Genomic DNA, 17,271 nt, shown 5'->3' on the forward strand with positions numbered 1-17,271 from the left:
AAAAGAAACAAAAGGAAGTGAATGTTTTTCTGCTTTCTGTTATAAAAAAAAAAAAAAAAAAAAAGCATATTGTACAATAATGAAACACAGCAACTAAAGCAACATAACTTTGTCCAGGAACACAATCAAAACATGCTCCAAACCCACCTGTGTAACTTCAGCTGCAGTTGCCCCTTTCATGGCATCAGAAGTGGAAGCTGATGCTGCTTTCTTCCTTTCTGCACTTCGGGTGGGGGAAGGCTTGTAGGGAGATTTAAGAGGACTAGCTGGTGCTACACGAGGACAGATATGGAATACTAAAGAGTTATAGTACAATAGCAAGAGCAAAAGGGAACAGACAGAGGAAGTAGGGGAGAGGAAAAAACAGCACAACTTTATGTTATAACATTAAACATGGCAAACGACATTTTTAAAGGTTTATTTAAATGGATATTTAAATCACATTAAATCCGTGCCTTTTGCATATGTGCAAAATGGTCTCATTTACCAAAAATTCTTTCACTAAAAGCATTAACATAAAACTAAGTGCATTTTTAAAAAGCCTATAAAATACCTGAGCACTAAAGTATCTCTTTTACCCATATAAATTCTGAATAACTTTGTAAATACATATTTCGTGATTTCCCCCCCTCTTCTTTATTAAACACGCAAAAAAAAAGATTAATAGGATAGCCATAGTTGTGTCAGTGTAGACAGTGCTAGGTCTCTATCTGTCAACCTAACTACTGCCTCTCAGGGAGGTGGATTAGCTACGCCAATCGGAGAACCCCTCCCATCGCAGTAGTGAGTGTCTATACCGAAGCACTACAGCAGTGCAGTAGCTGTGCGGCTGTAGTGCTTCAAGCATAGACAAGACCTCAGTCACCGAGATCAAATGGGTGCTTTTAAAAGCTGTACCTATGCGTCCTAAAAAAAGCTCGTCTGAGACATATTAAGTGCACGGTTAGTATTACTAAGTGCAGTTATTGTTACTGTGCACATATTAAATGCAAAGTTATTACTACACATAACCTTGAATTTGAAAGTTCACTGGTTATGTGCATTGTGATCAGAATCACAGAGCTTCCCCCCCACACAAACATTTGTTCTTTTTTTTTTTTTTAACTTGCAATTTGAACAAAGGTTTGTGAAAAGAGGATATTCTATGTTTTGCTTATATTGCTTTGGCAATATGTTGGGCACCTTTCACAGATGTGAAAAAACAATATTAACTGGAAGAATGTGAGAAAAAGCAAAACAAAAAACAATTTTGCCCGACGTTTGATGTCTTCTATATAAATCATGAAGAACCCATAAAAGATTTAGTCTTGCCTCAGTGCAGGGAACTGGACTAGATGACCTACTTAGGTCCCTTCCAGTCCTACCTTTCTGTGGTTGTGTGAAGTAAAAGCAACATACTTTTATTTTGTCTTAGTAGCTCTCCTTTAATTTAGAGCAGAGTACACTGACATTCTGAGTTGGCTTTCCTTTAGACAGTTGCTTTGGGAACAGTAAATCAGGAATTCACTCATGGCTAAAGTGTTCTATATCATAACTTCCAAAGTACAATATTTTTCATGTAGAAACAAAAAAATGAGGATCTTTTAATGAGTCTACCTTTATATAGCATAAAGAAAAAGTGGAGGGGAAAAAGAGAACATCTTTTTGCTTTGTAATATACCTTTGAGCATCCTTTTATTAAGGGGTAACATACAGAACATGAGTAGATTTGAGTCACGTAATATGGGGATAACAGATGACGTAGATGCTGTACCTTATCACAATTTTGCCCTGAAAAGTGAATATTTTCCTTTGCAGAAAGTCTATTTTTAAAAAAAAGTGCACAAAACTTTTCCTACTTTTGGTCCTGATTCTGCAAATATGTACTCGTGTGAATAGCCCCACTGAAGTCAATCAGATTACTCATGTGCATAAAGTCAATAAGGCTGCTGCTAAATTTAGTTTTGTGTTGGCAGGGTTTATGGATTATAATAGATTTATAATATACAGGAAAGAAGCACTAATTACCATCACTCTCAATTTCTATACAAATAATATATATAATAATATATATTTTTATCACTAGAAAAACTGATATCCTCCACTCTGTGCTTCTAGTTTATTTCTAAGTATACCCAAGAACTTAACCCTTTTACGATCTGTTCCTTTAAAAAGACAAAAATAATTCCATAATAAATAATTGCAGCCCCAATAAAGCAATTATGGATGAAATTACATGTTTAAAATGCTAATTTGTATTTTGGAAATTATGTGGGTGTTGAGGATACAGAGCACTACATTAATGTGCAATCTTTTGCTCTCATAAATGGGTCACCTTGGACGGATGATCCAAAAGTTGAGCTACCTCATAATTATTCTACCCTGGTTTGGAATTTCCTGTTGATTTTAGTTAGTTAATTCAAGACCCTGTCACCAAATTTTCTTATAAATAAAAGTAAGAACTGAAAAGGACAAAATGGTAGACATGTAAATATTTCCATGCTTTTGAGACATTACTACCCAAAAAGGAAGTAAAATTATATTAAAAAATAACAGATAATATCTCTACGCAATTTTTCAAGTGCAGCTAAACACATACCTTAACATTTTCAAAGGGCACAATTTTCATTTTTACCTGAATCATTGTATTGCTCAGAAAGCATTAATGTGCTTCTGCTTCTGGCTAAAGAAGACTGTGTGGGAGTCAGCAGTCGAGAAACAATAAAGTTTTCCACTGGACTAAGGTGCATGCGGTGAGCTGAAGGATGGGAGCAAATAAAACAAATAAATTTTAAAAGCAAAAACTAAAAAAAAATATTTGTTTTAAATAACTTAAATAAAACCAGTGAAATGATCAAATGAAATGAACAAGAGAAAACCTGGTATGTCTGTGATTTAAAAATGCTGTTAAAGAAGTTAATGCTCCTCTGAAGGAGGTTTCTGGTTTCTTCATCATTTTAAGCCACCTAAATTATCTTCCAACCTGTATAATAAATACAGTAGATTAAACTTGTTTTTTTTTTTTACAGAAGAAACTTCAGTTCTGCAAAATGGTTGCTTTCATGACTCAGCATGAAAAGAGTTTGCTTTTTTTCCCCAGTGACAGAGCAGTTCCTGGTTTGTGTGCTAAGTACACTGGGAGTCATTTAAAATGCACAGTCTCTCTGTGGTACCAACCTTATTTATACAGTACATCCTTATGCCTTTCCTCCTCATAAATATGAGGTATGACTACATATGTTTATAAACAAATTCCTATTACCTGCATTTATAAAGTCACCTATTACCATAATCTCCGAGTTCTACATTTATATTTATTAAGCAACTCTACAACCAATTTAAAATGAAGTATGTTTACTGTTGCTTCTTGTTTCTATCAAAATATTTGTCATTTGTTCTAAAAGAAACAATTCACAGAGGGACAAATTGTTCAGTATTTACTGTACAGTTATTACCTTCTAAAGGGCCTAATCTTGCAGAATGCTCATCATCTGCAGAGCCGCTCATGGATCAGGCCTTTAAGTCAAATTAAAAGACTCTAGAAATCTTGACACAAGTGACAACTTCCAGCTGGGTCACAACGATGACAAACTTTTGACAATAACACCCAGTAAATACACACCTGCGCTCATTTTTTAATTATAGTTTCTTCATATGGCTAAAGCGTCACAAGCAATGCATTTCTGGAGGATTACTGCAATTACATTTTGTGCTCAGCCCTGTTTCTTAGTGCATCACGAGATGAAATACAAACAGTATGAAAATCTTGCTGTGTTTTACTGTTTAAATAAACCTCGTATTTACTTAAGGTGCAAAAGCATAATACATCACAGTGTGAACCATCGCATCTCAAAAAAAAAAAAAAACTAATTTTCATCCTTTCTTTAATTCATCCAACATTTTCACTGCCCTGCCATTCCTCACAAATATTCAACCACAGTAATGCAGATAACTGTGAAATGGTTACATGAAGGTGCACTTTGTCCTCTATGGCACAAACTTATATCTGCCGTGCAACATTTAGTCACACGCAGCCTGGGGTCTCTAACATGGTAGCATTATCCTGGACTAGCTATAAAGCTATTTCATGTATTTAAGATCTTTTACTAATATATTTAACTCACCACCCCAATAACGTTAGAATTGGTTATTGTAAAGAACTCAAGAGTTACAAACAGATCTATGGACAAGAAGGTGTGCTTTAAACATAGGAGAGTTTATGCTGATAAGAGACAATGAGCAGCATATTCACTTGCCTCTGTCAGGGGAATATGTTATTGCCGCTGTGGAGGAGGAGAGACGCTTACTGATTGGTGACTCCATTTGCTTTGGCAGATTCATTGTAGAAGCTGAAAGTTTGTCACATGCTGCAGAGAGACGCATTAAAGATATTTATATTCATACTACAGTGTTGAACGCTCCCAAAATTAACCTCTCATTTTTTACTCATGGACCTTGTCATTTATATGGGGGCAATGAATAATGTAGAACAGATAATCCTATTCCAATTGCTGTAGATACCAGCATTTTATAAGATGCAGTTTGGGATACAAGTTTTCTACTTGTGATTTTAACATTTCAATTTTACAATACCCTGTGTAATACAATGCCAGGAGCAAGTGACTTCATACTAAATCCAAATGAATGAAATTGTATCAAGGAAAGAAATGCAATACTTGTACAAGAAGAAAATACATAGGCCGCACAAACATAACAAATTTGAACTCTTCCCTGACCTCTCTCAGCTTCAGTCTAGAGGAGGTGAGATGTATATCAGCTCCTCCAAAATACTATTCTAATGCAAAATTCAAGATATTCAACACTAATTTATGCATTTATAGGATGTATGATAGCATCATTTACCTCTTTACCATCTTGTGCATGAGAACTTTCAAAACAATAACTTGGTTTTGGCCCAACTGTTTATATTTGTTTTTATTTCTGTTATAATACTGTTTGAAAAAGTAAATTTTGGCTTGATGACTATTCCTATGTACTCATAAGTTCAATATAATGATGGAATCACTTATGCCCAATTATTGTAGCGGTGAACTACGACGTGTTGTTCATTACGTAATGGTCAGAACCTACAAGCATACTGGATGGCTTCAGGGGGGTTGTTTATGTTTTAAATTTTGTTTCTTCTGACAACAACGAAGAAGTCTCAGCTAGTAACTCACATTCATGTTATAAATTCTACAGTCCTTGCTCAACTATGACTTTCACTTACATCAGTGGAAGTCTTGCCTAAGTGACAACTGCAAGATTTGGCCCCATCTGCTACAGCAAGCAATAAAATTCCTTATGTTCACATTTTTAAAAGGTAGGTGCAATGATTGCTTCCAGAAAATGCATGCAAACCTGCAAATCACTTATTTGTACATTAATACTGCTTTGTGTGAACACTCACCCATGTCTGCACAAAAGTAAGAGTCTTGGGGTTTACATACATGTTTTTGCAGTACATCAGTTACTCATGCATTTTGCAGGCATAACCATTGTGCCCATCTTTGAAAAAACAGCTCGAGTAGGTTGGCTGTGCTAGATTTCCAAAATATGTCAAATATATTTGCAGCTGAAGGAAAAAACAACCACCACCAAAAAAAAACCCCCAAACCCCACAATGTACGATTCATCCCTGGTATAGACATACAAGATCTATTTCACAGTCCTCTGAAATTAATATTCTAATCTAACATACAATATAAAATTCAATAAAGTTGTCAAAGGACAAACGCAGAATCAGAATTTGTAATCATTATTACAATGTTCAAAAGACTTCAGCATACTAAAACAACAATGCTTACTAATTTTTAACATATTGTGGATGTAGAGGGTGGGGCTGGAAGGAATAGATACATGATGGGTGACATGCTATCTCCATAACATATTTACTCTTATTGTATAATTGAAATGTTTTTAAAATAGAACCTCTGCCCCATCAAGTCTCTCTTGAACAAGCTACTCAAATGATATACACACAAAAAAACTACAAAAACATGTATCTGTGCCCACAAATTTGACAAAGACGTGAATTTATTGAGTTATTCAAGTCCACAGTTAGTGAGAAAATTATGAAATGTCTCCATTGTGCTGGAATGCTAGGCATGCATTGCTTCACTATGACAAAATCAAAAGAAAAAAGACATTTGTTCCATATCTTTAATGGTAACAGTGTAGAGTACCAGACTGAAATAATAAGAAAAACAGTGGTTAGGAAGGACAAGATCAGTGGATGATTTAAAGTGATTAGAACAGTTATAAACGAGACACTATGGTACTGTGATTCTCTGAAATACCATTGTAGGAATCAGCAGCAGCAGTAGAGGTCACAGGGTCTGAAGGAAGGGTGTTGGCAGCTAAACCTAGGAGAGGGGGTGGGGTATTTTCTGATTCACCTATACAGCAGAAAAATCAGAGCAAAGAGAGGTGAAAGAAATTACCGAATAGGTTAAAAAAAATAATGTATAAGCTATACTAGAAAATTAAAGAGGTTGCTTTCTAGAAGCATAAGAGATGCTTTTATTATGTTGCAAGTATATTTCTTTCCCAATTTTTCTTAAATGACAAACCCTGAAAATTTTAATGTGAAATAAAGCTAAATGTTTTTTGCTTTAACATGGACAGAAAAATATATTTACACTTAGTTTAGAAGAGAGCAGCAGTCATATTTCATCATCTGAGCACAGGGTTTTTTGTTTTTCTTTTTTAATAAACCAGTCCATTTGGAAACCCAGTGAATTTAAATGATATAAATAGAAGAGAGATGAATACCTTTTTGAAACGTAAAAGCAGTTCATGGTTGATTATGAAATAATTATGAAACCAAATCAAAAAGAGCAACAACAACAAAAAAGTACGTGGAAAAATCCATTTTAAACTGTGAATGCTGCATAATCATCTAGAAATCCCTGTGAGCTTTTAGAAGTGCCAGTGACAAAAATAGATTGTTTTCCGCAAAGGTTTGGGCAGCACTCGGCTCCTTTGTGAATACAGCAAGCTAAATGTGTTGGGGTTTTTTAAAATTTCATTTTAGCATTTGCTATGATCCCCAAAACAGTTTCTGATTACTGTATTAAAATGATCTGCTTTCACAAACTTAGGAGTGACCTTTCTTCCCAGGAGATACCATAGACAGGAAACCTGATAAGCTATTACAAAGCATTTATTCATGCTACATTATCAACAGCCCTCACAACATCACAGTAACTATAAACAGGTACCTTCTTTCTATCTTTAATCTCATGCATTTTGCACTTCAGGATCTGCAATGCAGGCAGCTTGTTTCACTCACCATCTCTCCCTCCTGAGCCTGCAGTCAGTGCTCCTCCCCACGACCATCGCTTCTGTTTCTGTTCCAGCTGCTGACTTCGTTCTAGTGAACGACGCATCATGGCTTCTAAACGTTCCTGGTTAAATTGTTGCAAAAATGGAGAGAGAGAGAAATAAAATCTAATTCAGTTCACCTGGGCTTTCTGATCAAAACTAAAAAATAAACATCATTTGTCACCACACCTAACAGGTTCCTGTAATCATGCTATCAACAAAAGAAAAACGACTGAATACAGAAGGTACCAGTATGTCTACCTACCTCCAGAGAAGAGTATCCTTTGTTTGCAATCCACTGAGGTCACTACAGAGGCCTAAGTAAACACCACAGGTTGCATCACTGCCTAGCATCTGTTCCCGCTGGTGAGTCTGCTGCTGTGCTCTGGACTTAATTTGTATAAGAATAATGCTTGACAAGCATTAACTCCTTCTTGTCTAAGCAGGCCTCAGGTTTTTCTCCTTCAGTATTAAAGCTAGATTGCTGCAATGCCAGTGGCTCCTCCTAGCTGCACAGATAAATGATCATTTCAAACCTGAAGCAGGTTGCATTTCCAGGATGACTTTTTTTTTTAAATCCCTGCTTCCCCCAAAACACCTTCTACAGATTAGATATTTAAGATTGTCTTTATCCTAATCTGAGTTGCATAGACCATTCCATTTAGATACACCTTTTTAAACACATATTTACTACTTCTTGCTCTGAACAACTTGCTTCCCCCTCCCTTACCCCCACATCCCCCCTCCCCTTCACTCTGCCTGGTGTATTTTTTTTTTCTTTTTTTGGTCCCTTTGGAAATCTTGCCCCACCTTTAAACTTTCAACTGTTTATCCATGATCTTTCCACTACCTCCACCTCCTGGCCCTCACTGAAACCTGACTCCTCCATCCATGCCTGTTACCATCTTCCCCCTACAGTGCGCATGCTCTCTGTGCTTTATTGGTCAAGATGTTGGCACTGGTCTTTTACTTTCTTACTCTTTTTTTCCCCTTCAAAATGGGCATCATCCTGTTCTTTGCCCTCTGCTTATTTTTTGCATCTATTGCCTCCCACGGTCCTGGTCCTTCTTCCTCTCTTTCTCCAAACTGCCTTCCATCATCCTTGGCCACTTCAGCCTCCATGCTGAAGATCAGTGCAGTTGTGCAGCCTCTCACTTTCTTACCCAACATTCAGTCATTCATTTGTTTTTTACCTCAGTTCCTCTACTCACTACCTCCGTCACTCTATTTTTCACGAGACACTGGATTCTTATGCTCTAAATTTTCTGTCCCTGATCACCACATTATCTTACTTATTCATCGCTGTTAAACCCCAACCCAATCTCAAAATCCATGTGTTACCTCCAATCTATTAAATTACCAACTTCCCGCTGACATTATCAAACATTAACACCATCCTTTTATCATTATCCTCTTTCACTTTGGCAGAGAACACTGCTCTCCAGAGGCAATGCATAAGGAGCACACAGGGTCATATCCTCCCTCCCCTCCCCACCCCCCGATTTGCTGCTTGGCTTCTGAGCATGCTCACAAGGACTTCTCATAATACTTACCTTACAAGATGCCATTTGGGTATCATATGTAAACTGGTAACACACTAGATATTAATATTATTGCGTGATTTACGTATGTTTAACATGTGAAGAGTTAGCTAGGTGTGCTGGAAATATGTTTAGATCAAGCATACTAAGTAGAGTGAATAACAAGCCTGCCCTAGACAAAGGAATGTGGATTTAACTGTCTGCCTAGCTTGATTACAGGCAAAGGACAATGAAAGTACATTTACATATAAGGTAAACAAAGTAATCAAGTTAACAGGTGATGGAAGAGCATGGTGAGCATACTAGGGGACTCCCCAGAGTCTGAACCCTCAGAAGGTCTTCATGGCTCTTGAGGCAAAGTCAATGGACTTTGGGGAATAAAATGGGAGCAAACATCCTGGCTATCCATCACTTAGGGGACAAAGGGAACAGCACCCTCTGATTCTGTGAACGCTGGATCCTCTGGCCTGAAGGGCGAGAGATGCTGGTAGTTTGAGGTCAGTGAGAAAAGCTTAGGCAAAGATTGTAACTTGTTAAAATTAAGTTTTAGTCACTAGGAAACATGTTTCTGTTTTATTTGTAACCATTTGTCTCTGTTACTCTTGCTTAGTATCACTTAAGTCTACATTCTTTATCAATAAACATATGCTTAGTTTTACTATAAACCATCTCAGTGCTGCGTATTAAGATAAAGAGCATGTCCTATTTCTGGCCGAGTGTAAATGCCTCCACCCCATCCTCCTCCATGATCTATCCACTGATTTCAGAAGCAGGCCACTTCCTACTCCTGGATTCTGATCTACTGGTTCTTCCTCTCCCTCTCCAACTGCTCCTTTAGTTTCTCCTCTCCCTCTGTCGTGGATTCTTTCAGTCTCTCTCAGGGCTCTGTCCATTGTTCCATCTTTTCCCGTTACCCTGGATGACCTAATCTCATCTCGAACTTTCAGCTATTATTGTCTATCTACTGATGAGTCCTTCATCTATGTCTCCATACTGACATCTCCCCCTTTGATCTGTCTCTCATCTCCAGCTCTCTTTAGAACATCACATCCTAAATACCCTGCCATTAGCTAATGCAAAACATGCCAAAAGCAAACTGCAGCTTTTTGTCCTTTTCCTTTTTTCCTATGTCACTGTCAATACCATCAGTGTCTAAACAGACACACGAGCTCCCTTCTCTTTTCCCCCCTCTTCATTTCCCATCCTCCCTCCAAGTGCATGCATAGAGAGGCACACACAGGCCACCGCAAAATCCAGACATCTCTCTCTCTACAATAGCTCAGAAAAACCCATACCTTCCTTCCTGTCTCTGGGAGTAACATGCTTGTCCATACTGTGGTCTTCTCCTGCCTTTGCTATGCAGCTTTTCTGTGTCTCCCTGATTCCAGACTTGCTCCCCTCCAGTCTACCATGCCATGACCTAAACAGACTTCCTTTCCTGCTTCTCTGACCACGTCATCCCCACATTCAAATCCCTCTGCTGTCTCCCATTCATCTTCTGGTCCTCACCCTTCAAGGCCATATTAACTCCACAGCCTAGTCATTGCTCTCATTTCCTTTCAGTTCCTCTACTCCTCCCAAGACTCCTACCTCACCCATCTCTTTATAGTCTCCTCCCACTCATTTACATTACTTTCTCCAGTTATCCTCCTTGCCTCTGAAATGTCATTCCACCAGTGTTATGCAAAACAATCACTCTTTTCTCTCATACCCCTCTTTAAACACACTTCCGCAAAACCTACCAACCTTATCATAGCTAATAAGTATTATAAACACACTTATTTTTAAAAAAATGTGATACTATATATTAAAATGTCAGCTGGTTATAAGAGGCAACGTGTATTTGTTTTGTCTGTTTATAACTTTAATATTCCACGGGGCAAAGATCGTGTCATCCTCTGTTTTGTAGGTCAGATAACACAATGATGGCATTTAAAATAACTAATAACACTGTTCTATGAACAAAATAAAGCACAAAATGAAATAGTCTAAAGGAAAAACTGTGGGTTTTTTCATATGTATTTGAAAACTCATGTTACCCACATTTAGAATTTGATATCTTAAATTGTATAGTATGAAACTACAAAGAGAAAAGGATTTTCTGTATATTTTATTTGGAAATATATACTTTCATTTCTGTAGTGCCTTTCATCAAAGAATCACAGAACACTTGAATATTAAACCCTCACAAAATTAAGAAACATATACATTAACATTTTAAACTAGCAAAATATCACATACTTAAAGCAAAAACCAAAATACCCCAGCTTGTTAGCCTATAAAATGCAGGGTTAGCAAAAACAACATTTGGATTTAGTATTGCTACAACCAATTTATTTGCCCAGGAATAGCTAACCAGTAGGACACAAATGCATTTCTCCATCAGCAACGCAAAATGTGCTGCCTTTGTTACATAGACCCTAACTCCTTGAAAGACATTTCATACACTATGCCGGCTTCCCATCTGGAATCTGTAATAGCTATTGTGACGGTAACTGCTGCACTATTGATATGTTGAGCCATCAAAAACAATCCTATAATATTCCATGAGCTTCGCATGAAGGTTAAATCAAGAATAAGCCAACTATGAAAACCTGAATAGAGCCACCTACTGTTCATACAGAAAATATAAAATTTCTGCATTCCAAAAACCCTTGTAGCCATCAACCCAAGTTTCTTCAGTCTAAAAAACAGAACCATTTGGATCACCCCAAATTACCTCTTTTTAAAAAAGCATTAGCACAGAGAACGCAAGTAAATTGATCAAGAACTTCCCTTTCATCTATACAAAATATAATACACACAAAAGGCAAAAGAATCCAATTTCTTTTCTCATTCAAACTGGAGGTTATTTTACAAATATCATGGGTATAAACAAAAAGGACAGCTTAAAAAAGTCATGCTCCTGCCTGAAATTTTTGTACCTACTGTTACAAACAACTAGCTAACTGTAAGATTAGAGAAAAAAAATAATTCTGTTCACCTATAGTAAACAAAATGAAAAAAGAGGATTTTAAAAAAAATCAAAACTGTTTATATAGTTAGTTGCACTATTTCTAAATACCACCACCCAGTCACTTTCAACTTTTATTTATGTGGGTCTTTTGCATAGCAATGAGGGAAAGAATTTTTTTTTGTTTTAAAGGGGAAAAATGTGCATTGTAAAAAATCACAAAAATGTTGATGCCGGCCTTCACCACTCCTTCTAACTGCCCTTCTGCACACAACCCTTTACCAAATTACCCTCATTTAACACAACCTATTTCTACTCCAGACATTCGTACTGATAGGGAAAACATATCTGGTGAACAGGTGTGCAGAAGGGCACAGGGAGTACATGGTCTGTGGTATACGATAGTTATAGCAATGATAATGGGCATGTTTGCAGTTCGAGGAGAAGAGTGTATGAACTGATCGGTTGCTTAACTTTATTTCTTTACTTTTGTGAGTTTGTGTCAGGTAAGTTGCGTGTGTAATAACTTAACTGCTTGACAATAACTTTTTTTGTGTATTTATATATTGGATTCAGGGCTTGTCTACACTACCGCGGTAGTTCGACGGCTGGCAATCGAACTTCCGGGTTCGATTTATCGCGTCTGGTGTGGACGCGATAATTCGAACCAGGAAGTGCTCGCCGTCGACTGCGGTACTCCACGTCAGCGAGAGGAGTACCGCGGAGTCGACGGGGGAGCCTGCCTGCCGTGTGTGGACCGCGTCTGAACCGCGGTAAATTCGAACTAAGGTATGTCGACTTCAGCTACGTTATTCACGTAGCTGAAGTTGCGTACCTTAGATCGAATTGGGGTGTTAGTGTAGACCAGGCCTAAGTTACACACAAATGAATTACAATACTTATTATGAAAATAATATTATTCACGTTTTTTGGTTCAAAAAGTAATTAACTGGAGTCCCCAAACATTCATGAATATTTCCAATCTATTTTTTTTAAACACATACCCTTCCCAAATGTGAGTTTCAAAAATATGAAATTTACTCCATAATGAATATTTTACTGAGAGAAATCCTTCCAATGATGCAGAATGATTTTACAACAGCTATTACCAAGATGTCTTGAAGTTGGGAGCTGGGTTTTGTGTACGTACCTATTTTGCAGTGCTTGTTTATTTAAACCTCAATACAGTGGTAGATTCAATGTTAATTTTGTCTTTTTCATAGAATCATAGAATATCAGGGTTGGAAGGGACCTCAGGAGGTCATCTAGTCCAACCCCCTGCTCAAAGCAGGACCAATCTCCAACTAAATCCCCAAATCCCTAAATGGACCCCTCAAGGATTGAACTCACAACCCTGGATTTAGCAGGCCAATGCTCAAACCACTGAGCTATCTCAACCCCCCGGATTATTTTTAAAAATATAATCTGACATTTTTACCCCAAAATGATGTATGAATGGGCAGTGTAGAAAAATATGAGAAAGAGCACCCAATATGCTTGACACAGTCAGTCCAAGTCAGAATGTAATCCAATGTCGTACATTTTGGCAGGTGTTCACATTGCTTTATTAACAAAAATGTGAGAGGAGCAGAGGACATTACATCTAAAAAGAGATACATTTAGAACATGTTGAAAGACCTACTAAAGCACTCCAGTCTCAGAAGTGCTTTGGGGTAGGAGTGGGGACAGACCTGCATTTTAGTAAAGTATGAGGAACAAACTTCCCAAAACCATTGGCTATACACTAATAAAAACCGCACTTGAAACTTTTCTGGACAAGAGAGTGCTTTCTTCCTTGAAATGTCAGAGGTTTTTAATCCAATGCTATTGGATTAAAATAAATATGGAGATAAAAATGGTGCCATCTGGAACCTCTAGGAAAAAAGGAGTAGCTAATAAGGAGAGGGTTACGTTAAAGTAAAAATTCAGTTTCTACTTGTCACATTCACACAGTTCCTATCTGAGGAAATGCTCCTAAATAATGATAAGTGGAAACACACCCACTGTCACTCCACTCTGCAATGTGGCTAATCACCACCTCAGAGAGGCCTTGCTGGAGCCACTCCACTTTTGCTATCAATTCCCTTCAAAATACTCAAACCGCCCTATCTGCCTTTGCACAGGGAATAAGGAAGAAGAGAAGTCAGAATAGGTGGGACTTTCACCACCTACAAGTACTTTTGAAGATGAGTATGTACAAAATAGCTGAGCAAAGGATTCTCAGCTCTATGAAAGGAATAAGCCTAATACAGATTGTGGAAAGGCATTCTCCTTTCTTTAAAAAAAAAAAAAAAAAAAAAAGTTCTACAGACTCAACAACAACAAATATTTTCTACCCAGATTCTCATGGCTTATTCCACCACAGATATGCAATGATCTTCCCAGTATATTTTCTGAAGATGTTATATACATATATATATGCATTTACAAGTGGCATGCAAATGGAAGCACTTCTCTCTTTGAACATCACGAGAGGATGGTTACAGAAAGGTCTGTGATGATGCATACACTTAACATAACACAAAAACTCACATAACACAAGAACCAGGGGTCACCCATTGAAATTAACAGACAGCAGGTTTAAAACAAACATAAGGAAGTACTTCACACAATGCACAGTCAACCTGTGGATCTCATTGCCAGGGCATGTTCTGAAGAATGAAAGTATAACTGGGCTCAGAAAAGAATTAGATAAGTTCATGGAGGATATGTCCAACTATGTCTATTAGCCAAGATGGTCAGGGATGTAACCCCATGCTCTGATGTCCCTAAGCTGGGACTGGACAGGGGATGGATCACTGCTAAATGATTTCTGTTCATTCCCTCTGAAACATCTGGCACTGGCCGCCATCAGAAGACAAGTTACTGGGCTAGATGGACCATTGGTCTGACCCAGTATAGCCATTCTTATGTTCTTATACTTGCCCGTTTTTTTTTTTCAGATGGATCACTGATATGCATTTCCAGCTGCGTCCAATTAGTTTAACACATCTTTGGGGAAAGTATTGTCATGGCAATGAAGTAATTTCAGAAGGAGATAGATGTCTGTTGCTGCTCATTATAAAGGTAAAACAGGAGCAATTCTTAAGATGATTCATATGACACATTGGTGGGCAAACAGGACGGTTGCCCTACATTCCAACTTCCAGAGGGTGCCAGACTGCTGTGCCACTCAGCTTTGTTTACTTTTTGCTCCGCTGATTGGCTAGCCAAACGTTCTGTATTTTTTGCTCTGCCACTCAGGCGGGGCAGGAGTGAACCAAAAACATTTTCCATCTGGGCCAACAAAACAAATATGGTATGAGACCATAATTTTTTTTTTTAAATGAAGCAAATCATTTCCACGGACAGTAAAGCACATAGAGAACCAGATCATAGAAACAGGATGTCACAGTTAAAGTAGGAGAGGCCAGATTTTGTTTTCTCTTTTAAAGTTAAAGTCAGGGCAAAATGTACATAGACTGAAAGAAGAGAAATGGGAGTAAATCATTTTGATACTACATGGAAATATTCTCTCTCTTTTGCAAGATGTTTTGGTCATAGGGAAGGTTATCAAGGCTCTCTAGAATGTGTCCTTACAAGATGTGAAAGTCAACTATTCTAGCAAAGTCATCATCTTCCCATGACATCTTTTTTCTTCCCCTGTCTTTTCAAAAAACTTTTAATTCTTAATCTTAAGCTGCAGTAGCAGTGCTAGTGTCTACTAAGGCCCAAGCCGTCTTCAACCTCTGTCCACGTGTGAACACATAATAATAGTAAGAGGAACCTTACTGTGGAACAGCAGCACGATAGTAGCGGTGAACTTAAGTGTTAAAGTGAAATCCTGGAAGTGCAGGACAAGCTTGTGGCCATTTGTTTTCAGCAGAATTGGAACTTTCACACTGTATTTTAAGTCTCTGTCCCTTTATGGTTTGTTAAAACCTTCCTCATAGGGTGGAACTGCCATGGTCCACTGCAAAGGTTCTTCCGAGATGTGAACATGCCCCATTTTATTGTGAGTTATTGTGCTAACTCTGAAACGTTTTCATTGTTGCCATTATGCAATTCCCTATTTTAAGGGACTCTGGTTTTCCAGTTTCTGTTTTTACTCATTTCTATGTTCATCTTTTTGATACTTCAGTGCACTGACACTGCATAAAATAATATTTATTGGTTTGCCTGAATTGTTACTACATAATTTATCAGAAATCTGTTGCTTCTTTAGCAATGAAAAAAACACAAAACAAATTAAAAGAGTTTTAAAGCAGTCTCCTTTCACGCTTGTCTCCTATGTCGCGGGCCTGTCCATAAGTGTGCAGATACACACATGTACACTCTGCATTTAGAGAGCTACATCAGAAATTAGGCCACTGTCCACCACAACAAAAAACCAAATTGAGTACTAACTGACCCTGGCAGAGAGCGTGCATATGCAAGTGCACACACAAGCCTTTGAGAATACTTTATCCCTTTTATTCTAAAGATTGGTATTTCAGCTGGCCTAGATTATTTACATATGTTCCAGTGAGACTTTCTGGTTTTGTTATGGGATATGGTAGGAAAAGGAAATATGTATTTAGATGTATAAAATCCTCCATCTGTCAGTGGACAGTGTAAAGAGGACATGAAAAAATAACCTTGCATTTTCTGACTCTTCCCTCTCGTCCTGTCTATTTTTAAAAAACTGACTCTTGGAATGCTACATTAAACTCATGCATTATTGAAAGCCCTAGTTATTTCAGCAGAAACATCCAGCTAACATTTGGGTTTTGATTGAAATTACAAGATAGAGAAACCCACGCTTCCCAGCTAGAGTCTCTCTATGGAGGAGCAAGATGCATGTGGAATGGGTAGGATAAGTAGAAAACTTATGTGGATAGCAGCAAACTACAAGGAAGCTTGTGGAAAGATCGTTCTGCAGCTAACACTGCATGGCTGCAACTGTGTTGCACGGGTCAGTAAAGACTGTGGTTCAGATTTTCAAGGTCAACTAGGTGATGTAAACATACAAACGGATTAATTTTATGGTGAGTTGTGTGTCTAAAATCCAGCAAACAGGCTATGAAAATCTTTGCCTGTATTCTGCTGATTGGAAGCCATGTCTTGAGTGAATGGCTGCAAAAATATTTTTGAAGGGCTTAAAAATATTACATTTCAGTGGGAAGCAAAGGGACATATCTGCAGCTGCCAGAGGAATGGAACAAAAGGCGACTTTTCTTGCAGGTGGCAGGGGATCAGGGAGGAAAGTCGGCATTTGTCTGCTTCTGAAAGCTTTACATAGGAAGGTTTGGGAAAGGGCATTCCATTGCTTTCCAGATTTCCAAGAAATGCTCAAAAATATGTATGAATTATCCTAAAGGGCAAATGGATCAAGCAGGTTCAAGATTAAATAAAATCAGTGGCACAGAGACTTAGGAAAATAAATATTCCAGTTGTTTGCAGAGCCACGTTCACCTGAACACAAAGAGACCAAACGCCCACAAAGAAAATGTA

General features: G+C 37.8%; 1 protein-coding gene across 1 annotated transcript in view; it reads right to left on the reverse strand.

Annotated features, from left to right (window-relative positions):
• Positions 1 to 17,271, reverse strand: part of LOC112105119 (MAP7 domain-containing protein 2) — a 127,839-nt gene that overhangs the window by 33,199 nt on the left and 77,369 nt on the right. The window contains exons 4-8 of the mRNA XM_026649838.1: positions 7,274 to 7,388; positions 6,279 to 6,377; positions 4,236 to 4,346; positions 2,615 to 2,737; positions 148 to 296 (exon numbers count right to left, since the gene is read on the reverse strand). Coding sequence (XP_026505623.1) covers positions 148 to 296; positions 2,615 to 2,737; positions 4,236 to 4,346; positions 6,279 to 6,377; positions 7,274 to 7,388 — 597 coding nt within the window. The remainder of the gene's footprint in view (positions 1 to 147; positions 297 to 2,614; positions 2,738 to 4,235; positions 4,347 to 6,278; positions 6,378 to 7,273; positions 7,389 to 17,271) is intronic.

The sequence above is a fragment of the Terrapene carolina genome, unplaced genomic scaffold (assembly GCF_002925995.2).
Source record: "Terrapene carolina triunguis isolate 2854851 unplaced genomic scaffold, T_m_triunguis-2.0 Scaffold23, whole genome shotgun sequence".
Classification (NCBI taxonomy): domain Eukaryota; kingdom Metazoa; phylum Chordata; order Testudines; family Emydidae; genus Terrapene; species Terrapene triunguis.